The 17,155-nt window shown below is 32.3% G+C and overlaps 1 protein-coding gene across 22 annotated transcripts; it reads left to right on the top strand.

The window, feature by feature from the left end:
- The first annotated feature begins 4,229 nt into the window (after nucleotides 1–4,229).
- LOC112796291 (golgin candidate 6) lies at nucleotides 4,230–6,955 on the top strand. Of its 22 annotated transcripts, none has more exons than XR_011880936.1 (8): nucleotides 4,230–4,854; nucleotides 4,940–5,113; nucleotides 5,197–5,351; nucleotides 5,441–5,510; nucleotides 5,828–5,895; nucleotides 6,182–6,240; nucleotides 6,452–6,558; nucleotides 6,726–6,955. XR_011880936.1 is itself a non-coding variant. In XM_025838671.3 (5 exons), exons 1-4 carry the CDS (start codon nucleotides 5,122–5,124, stop codon nucleotides 6,515–6,517), a joined length of 486 nt encoding a protein of 161 aa, XP_025694456.1. In that variant the 5' UTR covers nucleotides 4,972–5,121; the 3' UTR covers nucleotides 6,518–6,558; nucleotides 6,726–6,955. The 22 variants fall into 22 exon arrangements, 4 of the variants coding, with proteins under 4 accessions (XP_025694456.1, XP_025694457.1, XP_072091170.1 ...); XR_011880937.1 differs by having other exon boundaries at nucleotides 6,449–6,558; XR_011880941.1 differs by having other exon boundaries at nucleotides 5,776–5,895.
- The last annotated feature ends 10,200 nt before the right edge of the window (nucleotides 6,956–17,155 follow it).

Raw genomic sequence — 17,155 nt, 5'->3', positions numbered from 1 at the left:
AAATTATAATTAACATAATAGTGTCTAAAATTATAATAAATAAATATTTTTATTTGTCTAAACTATTTTTTAAAAAAAATATTGAATATCAATAATGAAAATATAAAAGAACAAACTTAAAATCTAACAAGATTTTTTTTATTTGATTTTATGATACTACTTATTTTATTGTGCAACACATTTTAACAATAAAAAAATTAAAAAATTAAACTTATTTTACTAAACACACACACATATACTGCTTATCTAATAAATCATGTAAAATTAGTTTATCTATACACACATATTGCTTATCTAATAAAGCATGTACATTAGTTTATCTATTTTATAGTTTAGTTGAAAAATATTTTGTATTATAAAATATTAAAATAGTATAAAATTATTTCGCAGGTCATAATTAGAAAATTGTTTATTATAGATGGATTTACAAATAGATTTGGTCTTTATTATAGATAAATTTTTTGTTATCGACGAATTTTATCCCTCTGTAAAAATTTCGTTAAAAATTATTTATCAATAAATTTTTTTTCTATCGGTAATTTATCAACAGATTTTTCTCCATTACTAACAATTTTTTTCTCGGTAATCGTCCATTTCGCTAAAAAATCAGATTTTTTGACAAATTTTTTATCGGTAACTAACGTCAAATTTGTTGACAAATTTTCTGTCGATAACTAAAGTCAAATTTTTCGATAAATTTTTTGTCGATAATTAGAGTCTGAAAAAACATTCACAAGACGGAAAATTTGTCGATAAGATAAAACATATTTTTTTTAGATTTTTCCATATAAAATAAACCCGATTTCATACAAAATAAATATAAATTTAATCAAGACAAATTTTTATCCAAATTTTATCTAACTTGTGTTTGAACATTCATAGTATTTCAAAAAATAAATAAGATCATCATATTATAAAAAACTAGAAAAAAAAAGTATTATAAACAAGTAAGTCAATTCAAAACATAAACACAAGTAGTGTGTTGATACATTAAAAATTCTAGGATATAAAGATAATAATACTCAAAATATCTCTAACAAAAATTTAGTCCATAAAAAAATACTATCATTGAACATCTCTACTACTGCTGCTTCTCGACTTTCTTCTTCTGCCATAAGCGATCTAGTGCATTATATTGTCAGCATCACCCTGTAACTAACAACATATGATAGCATTAAGTATGAAACAAAATTGCTAAATACAAAGAATGAATGATATAAGATCAAAGAAGAATACCTAGTTAAAAAGTTTAATTTGATACTAATTTTTGAAAGATCATGAAATGACAATGGATTCTGCTAGGGAGACAATGGACTATTTGTATAATGTGTACAATGGCTAATGAGTAACGAAATGAACATCTCATATACTATTTAGAATAACCATCCGAGTACAAGGGATAATAAACATCTTCTCAAAATTAGTTTAATTTTTGGATTCACCAAGAATCGAACTCTTAACCTTTCGGATCTAGCGCTTTAATACCATGTCATGATACCACTCATCCCAAAAGCTTCAGCTGATGGAAAAATGTAACACTAATAATTATATCTCTAATACTCCATAAATCTCTATTGTACACATTGTATAAATATTTCATTGGTTCCTTATACTTTCCCAATGACAATAGACAATGTCTATTTAATAGAAGACAAAAGATAATTAAGCATTAATTTCAGTTAACCTAATAAATTCACCATTCTTAACCCACCTAAATTCACAAACATAGAAAGGAAGTACACAAGTAGTCAATAAAATTCAGTGATTAGGAAACATTAGTATAGGATAGTCCAATCTAAGTCGTGTTAGCGTATAGATCAAAGTTTATATAAATATACAAATTTTTTTTTTACTTTGTTTTTTTTTTTTAACTAAGCTTGATCACTAGTTGATCAGGTATACAAGTTTAATAATTTTGTCCTATAATTACACATAAAAAATGTGTTTAGTAATCAAATGTAAAAAATTCTAAAAAATGTGTTTAGTAATCAAAAGAATTCATAAGAATAATAAAATTGTGTTGTTCAAAATATGTTCTAATTAAATATTTATCATATTAATTCTAATATCTTATTCTTTAATTTGTAAAATCTTTTCTAAATTTTTAAGAGAATTTTCTTAGTTATTCTCAAAATGTTTCGATTTATTATTTTTTTTACTAAAATAATTGACATGGTATTTTATTGTTGTAAAAATTCAATTCAAATTTTTAGCTTATGACTCAATAAAAAATTATGATATTTTTGTCTTTTTAAATTAAAGTTTGGTTAGTTTAGAAAATAAATTCAAGTGATGAACAAATATTTTTATGAAGTTACAAATTGTTTGTTTAGTGAATTTGGTTTAGTGTGCAAAAAAGTAATTAACATAGAATCTATAGAACAAATAATTGACATGGTATTTTAGCGTTGTAAAAATTCAATTCAAATTTTTAGCTTATGACTCAATAAAAAATCATGATATTTTTGTCTTTTTAGATTAAAGTTTGGTTAGTTTAGAAAATAAATTCAAGTGATGAACAAATATTTTTATGAAGTTACAAATTGTTTGTTTAGTAAATTTGGTTTAGTGTGCAGAAAAGTAATTAACATAGAATCTATAGAACAAATAAACAACCCCACATGAATATTTAATTATATTTTTATTAGTAATTATGAATAATAAAAAATATAATTAATTTAAATATAACTGAGTCTAAAATTAAAATAATATTTGAAAAAATTATTGTACGTTTTTATTTTATAATTAATAATTAATATTTAAAATAATAAGGAACAACATAACTTAGTGGCAAGGAGAGCATGCAGTATAAAGAAGACTCAGATTCAAAATACATTTTCATTAGTTTTGGAATTTTCTCTCGAACCAATTTTAGGCGGACTTCACTGGCTTCGCCAGCACTACAAGAAAATGGAACATTTGTAACAAAAAATTTGTATCAAATTTAAAATTGTTACAAATTATAGTTTTTTCGTAACAATAATTATTTATTGTTACAAATTAAGAATATTTTGTAACAACAAGAAAATTTGTTACAAAATATTTCAATATTTTGTAACAACGTGATTTCTTTTGTTACAAATTATGTTGGCTTTCGTATCGAATTGTTGTTTTGTTGCAAAATGTTATAATGTTTTGTAACAAAAGATTATATTGTTGTAAAAATTCAAAACATTTTGTAACAAAATATCTATTTATTTCAAAAGCTCTAAATATTTTGTAACAAAAAATTAATTTATCACAAAATACAATATTTTTGTAACAAGTTATTTATTTGTCACAAAATTCAAAGATTTTTTTATAATTAATAAAAAATTTTGTTTTAACATATTAAATGTAAGACTTCAAATTTTTGAAAATTAACTTAATGAGTTATTTATGATTTATTATATTTATTTAAGATTTTATATTCAAAAATTTATTTTCTAAAAATATTTAAGTCAAATTAATGATACTTTGAGTTTAAAATTATTTTAAAATTAAATCATTTATGATTTATTGTATTATTCAAAATAAATTTTTAGAGATTTATATATTAAACGGAGTATTTTTTTATTTATAATTTAAAGTTTTAATATTTAAAAAAATATAAAAATTTATAGTATTTCAAGAATAATTAATTTAAAGTTTTAATAATAAAATAGTATTTCAAGAATAATTAATTTGGTTATTTTGTAAGACCCAAGACTTGAAAAGTTTTATTTTGAACTAATCCCAAATTATATATTTATTTTTAGTTTTAATTTTAGAAATTATTCTTATTGAAAATAATTAAAGGCAATTAATTAGATTTGAAACAAATTAAGGTTTTTAGCCAAACTCTATACCTATGGATTATTTTTCCTATTTATGATTTAAAGTTCTAGAAATTTGAAAATAATGAGGTTTGACTATTTAAATTAGAATTTCGTATAATTTTATAATTACTGAATTATTTTCTATATTTAAAATTATAAAGTTGGTAGTTATGAAATAACAAGAATTTTATATGATTTGATTTAAGATAATTTAATTCATATCATTTAATACTCTAAGTTAAAGATAAAGAAAAATTAATTACATTATCATGAAATTTCAATTAGGATAATTTATTGAAAATCAATTAGTATTTTTATATCACAAATAATATTTTTAAAATAATTTTAAAGATCAAATTAGATTTTAAATTAATATTTTATATTCTAATTTGATTAAATTAAAATAAAACCCTAATTTTCCTAATACTACCCGCCGCCCCATCCTTCCCCAAAACCCACTACTCAACAGCTTCAGGAAAAATCAATGAAAGGAATAAAGGAAAGAAAGAAAGGGAAGAACGGAGAGGGTGAAAAAAAGGGAAGAGGGAAACAGATTCGCAGAGGAGGAGGAACGGGGAAGAGAGAGATCTGAAGGGAGAGGGAGACCGTGACTAGTGCTGCCGCCGCCTTGCCCAGCTGCTATGTTTCTCGTCGTCGCCGCCGAAGGGAAAAGGGGGAGAGCGCGCCGTCGAACAGAACGCGAGAAGGGAGAGGAGCTGTGTTCTGTTGTTGACGTCGCACCACAGCCACGCCGCCGTGCTGTGCGAAGTCACTGCCGCCGCCTCGAGCCTCGCCGTCGTCTGTGCTCATCGCCATCGAGGGTCCATCGCACGCCGTCGCTGGAGCCTGAACGCCGCTGCAACCACCGCGTGTTCTTCAGATCCGTCGCCGTTTGAGTCGCGAACAGGGGAACGCGCGTGAAGGAAACTGTCGCGGAGCTGCTGTCGCTGCCGCGTTAATAGGCTCGCCGTCGTTCTGCTCGCGCGGCTGTCGTGTTGCCGGAGCACCCGTCGCTGCTGTTGGCGCCGGAAACCGCCTTTCAAGCCTGTATCTGTTGGTAAGCCCTAACCTTGCTTCAGCTTCTTCATCCATTAAGTTTACCTTTATCGTGGAAATTGTTGCTGCTGTTGGGTTCACCGCAGGGAGGAATCCGAGTAAGAAAAGGAAGAAGATGGCGATGGATACCTCCGCTGCTGTTGTTGTTACTATCGGTGTTCCCGAGCTTGTAGTTACTGCCATCTTTAGTGATGAACCTGGTTGTGTCCTTGTTGCTGATTGATTGTAGTGAGACGTTATAGCCACTGCTTTTCATCTTGGTAAGTTCATGGGTAAGATCGCTTTGATTCTTCTTTGTGTCATTTTATTTACGCAGCTAGTTTTGATCCGTTTAATTTACCAGAGTCACTATTATCATATCTCGGCACTGCCGCCCTTGTTTGGAACTACTGAATGTTGTTGTCTCAGCCACTGTCGATTTATCTATTGCAAAGTCATAATTGATAATGGCATTAGTTCCTCAAAAAATACTGCCCTTCTCACTAATTCTTCACAGAGGTATTAGTATTATAAATTCTATTTGCATTAGTTCCTCAAATTGTTAAATCATCTTTCTCATTAAAGACACTTGCTGGATTCCTCTTCAGGTTGCAGGAAGCTATATTGAACATCCCTCGTGGAATAACACGGCTAATAGATATGCTCATGGATCGCGAGGTACAAGACTTGAAAGCTCCGCAGTCTTCTCAATAACTTTTTCAAACTTAATTGATGTATTTTCTCATATGGCTACACAATATATACTTGTTTAACCTTTCATATTTATGTTGGCTGGTTAAAATTTCAATAAATATGTTGGTGATAATTTGGTACTCTGTAAAAATATTTTACCTTTGAAAATTGGAATATTCTAATATAGGTTGCCTATTGATCCTCATTTTGAAAGAAAGCTTGAAATATAATAATCAAAGTTTACCTCCAGCTCCAGGTAATAAGGAACGAAGCCTTATTGCTTCTTATTGTCATCTTTGAAGGTGCATTTGAGAAGATTTTGAGTATCATAAGAGGTGAAGGAAATTCAGATGGTGGAGTTGTTGTACAGGTGATATATTAATACTATCAGAAAGTTAAGTAAATTTGTTTTATGTGATTCATGATGAAGCATACTAACCCATGGTTATGGTCTCTACTTGGAACTTCCAAATTTAGATTTCCTCAAGTCTTTGTGCATACAAATATTTTTCTTTTGGGATAGATAATAGGAGTTTAGTTAAATGAGTCTTGCAGAGAGCTTACTTGTTTTGTTTTCTAATTATGATGATGAGCTAGTTTTGTTTACAAATCAATATGATTTATTATTATTATTATTATTATTTGGATCCAATCAGGTTTGTTGATATCAATTTTAAAGCTGAGAGGAAGTGCTTTCTCTTTTACTCAACAGAAGGTTAGATTCATTAATAATTGAATAGTGGAATTTGTAGCTAAATCTTTTGTTGCTGTAAATTTTTTTGTTCCTTTGCCAAGTATATTAATTTTTTTGTTGAATGGAAAATTTAGGATGGGTGTATAGTTTTTGTGATGAGGATATTGATGCTTTGATAAGCATGTGCTTATGCCTTTGGTTGGTAATAAAATAGGGTTTTGAATTTCAGCAGATTGTTGATATTGGCAAAACTCTGCCATTATTCATAGAGTTTCAAACCTTAGGTGACAGGATGTGAAGAACCATGCTCTGCAAAATGTCTTGTTTTCAATGTTGCAGGTCTCATTTAATTTGAGTTGAACCGTTTGGTTATGATTTTCTCACATGTTTGTACTAACTGAACAATTTGAAATAGGTATTAGAGACAGTAAAACTCAAATTTTCTAGACAATTTTTTAGAATTGCATTAATTGACACCATATTGTTATTGTTGGTCGTCTTTTCAGGTGTGTGGCACTTATTAAAAGCTTCTTCATGAGAAAGAAGATGTATGAATATGATGGAGTTTGTAATTTGTAGTTTATATTTTGGAGATTTATAATTCCTTATTTTTCTTGTCCTATGTATCTATCTAGTTCATTAGGGTTCTCCAATGTATCTTGTTAGTTTGTACTTTAAAGTTTATATGTTGAAGATTTATAAAACAATCTTAGTTAAATGAAAGATATTTGAACTATCTATGTTATTATATATTATATGAATGCTGATTTGCTGAGTAAATTAGTTAATATATTAATTAAAAAAATAATTACAAAATAAATAGTGTTTTGTAACTAAAGAAAAAAAATGTTACAAAATCAAGTTACATTTTGTAACAAAATTTTATGATAGGAAAAAATATATTGTTACCAAAAATCCCTTCAAGATCAAAATTTGTTACCACTTTTGTAACGGCTTCTGGTTTTTTGTATCAGAAAAAATTGTTACAAAATATGGTATTGAATTGTAACAGTTTCATTTTTCGTTACAAAAACTTTTTGTAACGGGACTTACTGCAATGGACCTTTTTTTTGTTACAAAAAACTTTTGTTTCAAAATTTCGACGTTTTGTAACAATATTTTTTGTTACAAATGCGCCTTTTTCTTGTAGTGCAGGTTTTCACCGGCTTTTACCGCTTTTATCCTTTAAGCAATTCAAAGACTGAATTGGACCGATTGGGAGTCCAATTTTTCAATTTTTCGGTCGAGCCGACCATTTCAATCCGATCCTTACAACTGTACCGTTACACTCTAACTTAGTTACCAACTCACACCAAAAAAACTTGAAATCCAAGGTTCAATTCATCTAATTTTTTTTTTGGGTTCTACCAAAAGCCAAATTCTCTCTTCTCTATCGTCTCTCCTTCTCTTCATTCGGTCACGTCATTCAACAAGGATAAAAGAAGAAAATGGAAAGTGCAAAAACTATGGTGGGTTGAAGAACAAAAAGTGTATTTTTTCATCCATGCAAGAAGAAAGGATTGCAACCAAAAAGCTAATCACACTACGGTTAGAACACATCAAAAAATATTTTTCGTCATTTGTTCTATACCAATAAAGAAGAAGAAGAAGAGTTTCTCTGTTTGAGTGGTTTGATCATTGGTAATGAAGTGTTGTTGAATTTCAATCTCAAAATGGCTAAAACAATGTCCTTTAAATTAAACATATTGATAACACAATATTTATTTCATTAATTTATATATAAAAAATTTGTATAATACAATATTTAGCATTATTTTCAAAATGTCTAAATAATTTAGTCGAGAAATACTTCATTAAATAATTTCAACCTACTTTATTTTTAATTTTGATAATATCTTTATTTATATTATTGTATTTTTTTACGGGTTTAACCTAAAAGGTAGACAAAAAAATATGTTCATTTTTAATTTTTATTTTACTTCATCCTCTTTAATTTTTATTTTACTTCAATAATTAAATATGCTTCACATCATTGATGTACACTTTTAATTTTTCTATGTTATCTATATTGGATTTTATTTCATTGTATTCTATTTTTTTTATTTACATTGTGTATTTTTCATTATTAAGAAACAAAAATTACCTCAATACTCTAATCAAATCAAACAAAGACACTTCCATGTATCAGTTTCATTCTATAGGCAGTTTTTCTTTTGGACCGTTTTTGTATTTTTTTTAACTCCTTCCAAAGAAAAAAGAATAACAATAAACCCATGAAGCTCATTTTATAGGAAGAGGAAGTCCACAATCAATCCTTCCGTTTGCACAGAAGTTATGTGAGGCGCCATAACACTAATTGCAAGCCAGCCATGAAGAGCTCCTCTGAAACCAACCTGTCCCGCCATTTTCTCACAGTTCGACCTCTTAACCACGTGTCCTTCGGGCATTCAGGCAGAAGGAATAAAAGAATCTCTATATACATGTTGATCTGTATACTATAATTTTCCTTAAAGAAATACATATTCAATTCAAAATGTTCCAAGTTCCAACTCCCACAATAGAAAACCAACAAATACTCAATAAACAGGTTTCCATGGTCTATATGCCATTAAATAAGAACAAATTAGAGGTTCTGAACAAATAAGAAATAAACCAATTTCCAATCATCTTCAATGAAAACAGAATAATTAAATAAGACACATGCCAACACAAAGTAGAGGTTCCCAATTCCTTCCCTTCTAATGATTTCAACAACAGTTACAATATAAAGCTTACTATTCTAAAGTTTCGAGTGGTCTTTTTCTAGAAATAACACTACCATAGTAACTATATCACTACTCGTCACTACAGACTTCAATTCCCACAAATACTCAAGTTGCTGCAGAATATTCGTGAAACCTAGTTCGATTGGCATTGTAAAGAACACCAAAACCTTCACTGAAAAATATATATATAATAGAAAAAGCCATCAACAACCAAAAATCAATTAAACCCACAACAATTAGCATCATTCATTCAAATTCAAATAAGTAAAAACAAAGCTAAACATGCATTCAAAAGCAAATTTCGATCCTCCTGGTAGTACTCAATGGTTGGAATCAAATCCTTGGAAACCTTGTTCTTTTGCACACCTGCTTGAATACTTCATGAGTTTGTGGGTCATCGCACCGCAGAAACTTCAGCAAGTCTTTCAGGTTACCTGGAAAGTCAGTACCGATAATTAACCCATTAGGAACCGAGAAATCTTCGCCAAATTGAATTTAGAGAACAAAAATGGGAAATGGGTGAAATTAATACCGAGACAATATTCTCCCTTGATGTAGCCTATTCGGTTGCCTTGGTCATCCTTTTCGACGGTGCGAGGAACTGTCCTCTGCTGTGATGTTGATATATGTGAAAATGGTTAAAGTAGTACAATAATCCTTCCACCCATGATTAGAAAAAGTAGTTTAGACTTTCACTATGTAAATTAAATCTTTCTCCTTCACTGCACAATATTAAAAGTAGAATCATAAATGCAGGAAGAATAATAGTACCTGTAAGGAACAAGAATTAGGCTTCCAAGCATATTTCAAGTACTGCTTATCAGGTCTACCATATTTTTGGCAATCAAACTTAGGATCAATGAAGGGGAAGCTTGATGAGTCATAAAATGGGTATGATGGGTTACGTCGAAAAATTCGACAGTAATGTTGGCGCCAAAACATGTTGTATTGTACCATGTTATCATCAGATTATTCCGACGATAATTCCAACAGTAATGTCATTTTATTTTATATTTTTTGAAATTTGAAATAAATGGTCAATTTTAATTTTAAATTTAAATTTTTTTCATAATTAATGGTCATTCATAAATAAAGAATAATTTTTATTTAAATAAATAAATAATACAATGTGCAAATTAAATAAAAGTCAAGTACACCAATACATGTATGAAATAATAAAACAAAAATCTAATATCTACAGATCCAAGTAGTCGTCGTCGTCATCAGTCTCGTGGTCCTAAGTCGGCGATGCAGGAGGTAGAGACAACGTCCATGTGCCACCAGCGCTACCGCTACCACCTGCTACAGGACTGCTGCAACCAGCAGAGTCGATGCCAGCGGCGCACATCTGGGCCTAATACACCTCCATCCGAGCCTCCATACACTGCATCCACACCAACAACTCCCTAAACTCCAGCCTGAATTCATCCGTAGATGTCACGTGGGTGAGGATCTCCTGATACCTCTTCTGATAATCGTTAAGCTCTTGAGCCTGCTGGTGAAGGTTTCGTTGGAACTCATGCACCTAGAGCCTCAAATCCACACCTTCCTTGGGCTGGACAGTTCAACTGGTGGTGGAGCTTGATGATGGCCTCAACGTCAAGGTGCGGAGGCTGCTGTCGAAAAATGACACCATCCTATATACGCAGTTCTTATACTGGGCTGAGGCGATCTCGTGCAAACTGCATCGGGGTCGACGACTGAGGCCACAGATCCATCGACGGTGTCCTCCCCACTTTTTTGAGACTGCTGAGTTATGGCCTCCAGTCTCTATGTGTAGGACTCCTGTGCAATTAACATAAATTATTGTGTCATTAGTAAGCTAAGACAGATATACAGTTAATATCTAATAATTTTATAGCAGAAGATAATCAGATGTATGTTTACTCACATAGTGGTCCTGAGATCGTTGATAAACAAATCTCACTTTGTTTTTCTTCAGCGTGTGGGTGTACTTGAAGGTCTCCGTCAATGTAGCCTCGCGGTCCAACAACTTTGACTACACAAGTTGCATTGAAATATAAAATTATTAGAATGCCTAGTAATGATATGCAAAATAGATAACATAACGAAGTTATTAACAATATTAAAGAAACTATATATCAATATGGCCTCGTCTTCATGAAGGTCGCCAAGCCGTTGGTATACTTCAACAACCTCTCTGATACGCTATTAGCTCGGTTGGTGAGACGCCGATACTTGAACCCCGCATCGGTCTCCCAATGAGCGAACATGCCCTTCTTTACCTTCGGTCAAAGCTAGCGTGTCCGCTAGTCCCGGTCGTGGCGAACATCATCCAGCATCTGCTAGAGCCGCCGATCCATCTTATAATCGAATATCTTCTGAATGGTCAGGTCGTGCTCAGCATCCCAAATGAAATGCAACTGCAACAAAGAAGCTTTGAATTCAATTAGACAAGATAGAGGATATAAAGTAGCTAAAAAGAATTAAAACAGAAACAATGAAAGTAATTACAACCCGTTTCTCAAACCAGCGCTACCTGGTCTCAGCGTGAATTTTTTTGTAGATGGATCAGGGCTGGTCGTACATCAACTGATAACATTCATCATCTCTGAAGTACACACATTCGGGTTTAGCAAAAACCTAACAACAACCCACAAATAAGAATCAACCTAAATCCACTAAATAGGAATCAATTTTCAGGAAATCTCAGCAACAACAGAAATGATAATCAATAAAACTAAAAAACAATAACCAGCAGCATTCCAAATTAACCTAAATCTACTAAATAGGAATTAATTTTCAGAAAATCTCAGCAACATCAAGAATCATAATCAATAAAACTAGAAAACAATAAACAAGAAATATATGAGCATTAAACGTGATACTTGCCCTGTGCTGCCATCAGGCCAAATTTGAAAATGTACGATGGTTGGTGGTGGAAGGGCATCAGCTATTGCCTCACTACCGTTGCTGGACTCCGTGGCCTCGGCGTTGTCGTGGATGCGTGCTACTGAGCAGTAGGAGGCGGCGGCGTCACCGTGGATGACAGCATGTAGTTGGTATTAGGGACCATGATGAATGGCTGGTCCGCTAAACCTTTAACCTGTGGCGTGACCAGGGTAGTCGGAGTAAAGAAAGAGGATCCAGAAGTTCCGAGGGTACCGGAGGAAACCCTCCCTCTACCCCGACCACGACTGCGACCACGACCAGCAACCTGATCTGCAGCACCTCTTCCTGTCATCATGTCTGCATGTATCAAAACCAAACATAACACAATCAATGAACATCTTTCAAACAATGTCAAACAACTCCAGCAACAATATTCAGCAATTCAGTTCGATAATCGAAACACTTTTCAAAGTTCAAATTCAAAGTCAAATCCACTAAAACCAATTCAACAATCAATAAAACCTTAGCATATTCTTAAACTAAAATTCAGCCATCTTCAAACACGTATAAAAAACGCAGTCTTCATACTCATCATATACATCATCTAACTAGGTTTTCATAGGAAAAAGAAAAAGACAATTAAATAGAAAACAAAGATTTTTTCACTCTACTAACAAAATTTGTTAAGATAATATTTCATTCAATATATAGTTTATATACATGTGGATATAATTTATTAAAAGATAAACAGTTAGATATAAACAACCAGACATAAACACTCATCTCCACTTTCATCAAACAGAAGAACAAGTTAAACTAGTTTTCTTTTTTCAAATATGCATCCTTATTAAGCAACATATACTTCAATATAACTTAAGTTCTAAATCATTTTTGAATTTGTTAAAATGGACAGCTTGACAATTTTTTCAATTTACAATAAAATATTTTTGCCTAATATAGAGATTTCATTTAACAAAACAAAGTATAATCTAATCAAATTTCAACATGCATCAGCATTAAGCATACAAGCTTCTATTTTTAATATTCGCATTTGAATTTGTTACCTATTATTATAGAGGCAGAATTGATTCGAAGAGAACAAGCTGGGTAGCAGCGGTGGTGGTGGCAGTGACGAGCAGACACTAAAGAGGCGAAGCTGGGAGCAACGGTGGTGACTCTATGGTGCGGCACGGCGGTTCAGAGAATGGAGAAGGTTAACGGTGAAGTGGTAAGGAGAAGAAGAAGAATGAAGGGGAATCGGGGGTGGATGTGGGCTAATGACAACGGAGAAGGGGCTGTGGTGGTGGTGGTGTCGGCGGCGGCAAAGGGTCATTTTTGGGAGAGGGAAGGAGATGATGGTTTAGGTGGTTAAGTGAGAGAGGGAGTGAATCTAAATGAGGGCAAAGAAAGTTCGCGTTTTGAATGTACGTCCCAGTTACTGTTTGATTTATTGTCGGACTTTTTCGTCGATAAAACTTTGCGGGTTACTAAAACTCATCGTTTCACTAATTGGCTTTACCGTCGAAAAAATCCACTGATAAATCTGACGGTAAAGAACGCGCCATCTTATTTTTGTTTTCTTCCAAATATTATCGTTGAATTCCAAAATACGCCGGTAATTACTAAACCTTACAAATTCGACGCCATTACCGCCGAAAAATCCGATGTAAATCTCGCCGCTAATGTTCGACGCTAAATCCGACGGTGCTCAGCATTTTTCTTGTAGTGCACCGCTACCACCTACTATTGATTTTCTCACTCTTAGTCTTTTTATCCCATTCACGTTGTAGAACTTTGTTGCTTTTGCTTGCTGTACAAGCACAAGTATTTGGAACAACAACACATAGAACACCAACAATGAAGAATGATGGACCTTCAAATCCATCTGAAACCCTGGTGAGACAGACACAGAGAGAAATAGAGAGAACTCAACGTGGCTGTAAATAGAACTGGCCCCTGCCTATGGCTATGATGTCTATATATAGGAAATGAGCAGCAGAGTTTGTTTCCAGTGGAAATGAACATGAATTGAGTTTGTCGTGCCTACTTTTCTGGTAAAGAAGATTTGTGAATGCATTTGTCACCTGCGGGGTTCTAATCTGTTTGATTTGGATGCACATTATCTGCAATCATTGTGTTAATTGTAATAGCATAATAAGAAGGAGGAAACTAGAATACATATGATGATTTTACTAGTAATAGTGAATAATAATTCAGTTCACTCTTCACATAAGAAGAACCAGAAAGTGAAAAAGAAAAAGAGATGCAGATAGAAAGAATGTGAAGAATCTAACCTAAAGGATAATTGGTAAGAAGAGTTTTATACTTCAGTTAATGAAATCATAATTCAATTCATTAATAGCGTTTGGTAGAGAGACAGAGACTGAGAGACAGAGATTGAAATAAGTCTTAGTATTGTATTTGGTAGAAAGTAGGAGACAGAGACGAAAATAAGAATGAAATTCTAATTTAATTTGCACAAAGGGTAAAGTTGAAATTAATTAATTGAAATGAGAGTATTTTAAGTATAAAATATTATTAAAATTTCAGTCTCCGTTCTTAAAAATTTCAGTCTCCTGTGTTCCTACTTTTTGGAGGTATTGAAATTTTAGAAATAGAAACTGAAATTTTAGTACCAGTCTCTAGACCAACAAACATAATACTGAGTCATAGTCTCCTAAAATCTGTCTCAATACCTCAAAACAAATGCTATTAATATTTTTCTTGGCTTCTTATTAAAAAAAGAAAATACAATAACTGAAATTCACTTTCTTCCTTCTAATTGTTTAGAGTTACATAGAGTTACTGCTTTTATTTCACAATGAAAAAAGAAATCTTTAATTTCTAAGAGAATCATAGACTCTCATTGCCAATCAGTCACCACAAATATCCTATAATAATTCGAGATGCCTCATACTGAACCTTAAATACAAATTTCTTTATTTTAGTACCCCTTCTCCCAATAAATATCATTAATACAACAAAAAAAAAAATAGATAAGTGATCATAATCAAATGTACATTTCTCTAAATACAAAATTCTCCATTACATTTGAAATTTTCAAAAAATTAGAGGATGAATATACTTGAGATTTGATGACTTGTAGAACTGTCAGTAAAGCAAAATGCTTAGGTGACCTAGGCTGCATTATAGCCCTTTTAAACACCTCCATCCTGCGAAACAACAACAATAAGCAATCAAGAAAAACGAAGTAATAAAGTCAAGTTTTAGAACACGAAAAGAAATCAAATCAAACACAACAAATTCACACAAAACAGCATTCAAAATTGGGGTAGTGTTTTACTTAACAAGTGAAATATGAAAAATCACCTAAAACTAAAAATTTAACATTTGACACAACGTCAATATAAAACCTAATCACAAACACATTCACCTAGTTGAAGGCATTTAAGATTTTAACATAATAATTACCTTAGAAGTGATATAGAATTAATATTTCTATCCAAAATAAAAAGTAAAGTAAAGTAAAATAAGATTAGTTGATAATGGCAAAGGCCTCTTGTTAACAACACAAGGATAAGGTCGACCTTAACTTGCACTAGATTATGATTAATCACATTCAATGCTTTTCTGTTTTGCCCAAACTTAATCTTAGAATATGATGCTCATAACTTAGAAGCTGTTACATTATACACATGCATTCTTTAATAGAGTAATTCAAACTACACCATTGATTAAAATTGCTATAGTTTAATAACAATAGGTAGAAAAAGAAATATGAATATCAATAATAATGACATCTGCTCATTGTCACATAAGTTGACAACCTTTAACTAGTAATCATATTAATCACTTATGAACCACATAGTTGTTATCCTATGTAAACAATATATAGATTGATATTACGATATTATGCAAACCGTTGAAACCAAAACATAGACAGTATTCATATCTTAACCGCACGCCAATAATCCAAACACTCTCGATATATACATATTTTGATGTACCTTAGCATTTACAAGGAGCAATGAAATCTTTGCCTGGGATGTATTAAAAGTAAAACGAACTAAATATAAGTATCAAATTCATCAACATATCAGGTCCAAGGCACACAAAATTCCAACAATATGCAAGGCCAAATAGAATGATCAATTTTTGTCTTTTTCTCTCTATTCTATTTGTAAATTCTATCTTTTATCTTTTTCTTTATACCTTCTTAATGTTTCTAGAATTTAGATGACCTTTTCTTTTCTGTTAGAAATAGAAATCTTCTATCATGATATAGAAAGATTTAGTTTGTTATAAGAGTTGTACATGTATATATATTGTCTCTCTAAAATCATTCAATTCAAGAAAATATACACATTTTCTTCAGCTCTTTTTATCTTTTTCATTGCTCTGCATTTCTATTATGGTATCAGAGCTTCTTTAAAGAAGCTCTGCTGATACCCAATGGCCAAGACCACTAACGCAAACACACCTCACTCTTCTTTTTCTTCTTCTTCTTTTTTTCTGGCTCTACAAACGCAAATGCAGAAGCTATTTCTTCTTCCTCCATAGACACATCCAATCCCTTTTACATACATCCTAGTGAGAGTCCCACTTCTGTTCTGGTAACACCACTGCTTTCTCCATGGCTGTCATCATGAAGAACAAGCATGGATTTCTCACAGGAACCATCCTCATGCACTCTCCTGATGATCCCACCTTTTCTGCCTGGGAAAGATGAAACAATCTCGTTCTATCATGGTTGTTCTGTTCTCTTTCCCCTTCCATCACTCAAAGTGTCATATACTTCTCAACCACCTCCACTATATGGGAAGACCTACGAGAAAAATTTTCACATATTGATTTGTTGCGAATCGCAGAACTACAAAAAGAAGTATACAGACTCAAACAAAGAAATCAATCAATGACATATTTCTTTACCTCTCTAAAAACCCTCTAGGAAGAGTTGGAGAATGCTAGACCCTTACCTCTGAGTAACTGTCCAGCTAAGAAGCATCGAAATCAAGATTTCGTAATTCGTTTTTTTTAAGGGCTGGATGAAAGATACGCTGTTGTTTGCTCACAAGTTTTGATGCTCGACCCTCTGCCTCCGATTACTTGAGTCTTCACAATGGTGATCCAGTAGGAGTGAAATCTTCAAATCGCTTCTGGAATCCTAATGATCAACACCTACTTGTTGCTGCTGTCAATACCCGCCGTCCTGCACCAGGGCGAGGCCGCGGCGGTTACTCTCAAGGGCGCGGTGTTGGCTCTAACAAGCAGTGTACCTTTTGCGGCTAGGTGGAGCACACCGTTGATGTGTGCTATGGAAAGCATGGGTATCCACCCGGTCACCCGCGGTACCCCAGTCATCCACACCTCTCGAACCGAGCAGCTTCCTCCAGCAT

This window comes from Arachis hypogaea, chromosome 4 (assembly GCF_003086295.3).
Source record: "Arachis hypogaea cultivar Tifrunner chromosome 4, arahy.Tifrunner.gnm2.J5K5, whole genome shotgun sequence".
In the NCBI taxonomy this organism is placed as follows: domain Eukaryota; kingdom Viridiplantae; phylum Streptophyta; class Magnoliopsida; order Fabales; family Fabaceae; genus Arachis; species Arachis hypogaea.
Note: the sequence above shows the minus strand (reverse complement) of the source record. Positions and strands in the feature narration are given on the sequence as shown.

Excerpts from the sequence above, each read along its gene's own strand:
- LOC112796291 (XM_025838671.3), top strand. The coding sequence starts at position 5,122 with ATGGGTAAGATCGCTTTGATTCTTCTTTGTGTCATTTTATTTACGCAG. Across the intron at positions 5,352-5,440 it reads CTCACTAATTCTTCACAGAG|GTTGCAGGAAGCTATATTGA; the intron begins GTATTAGTATTA and ends ATTCCTCTTCAG. Across the intron at positions 5,511-5,775 it reads ATATGCTCATGGATCGCGAG|CTCCAGGTAATAAGGAACGA; the intron begins GTACAAGACTTG and ends GTTTACCTCCAG.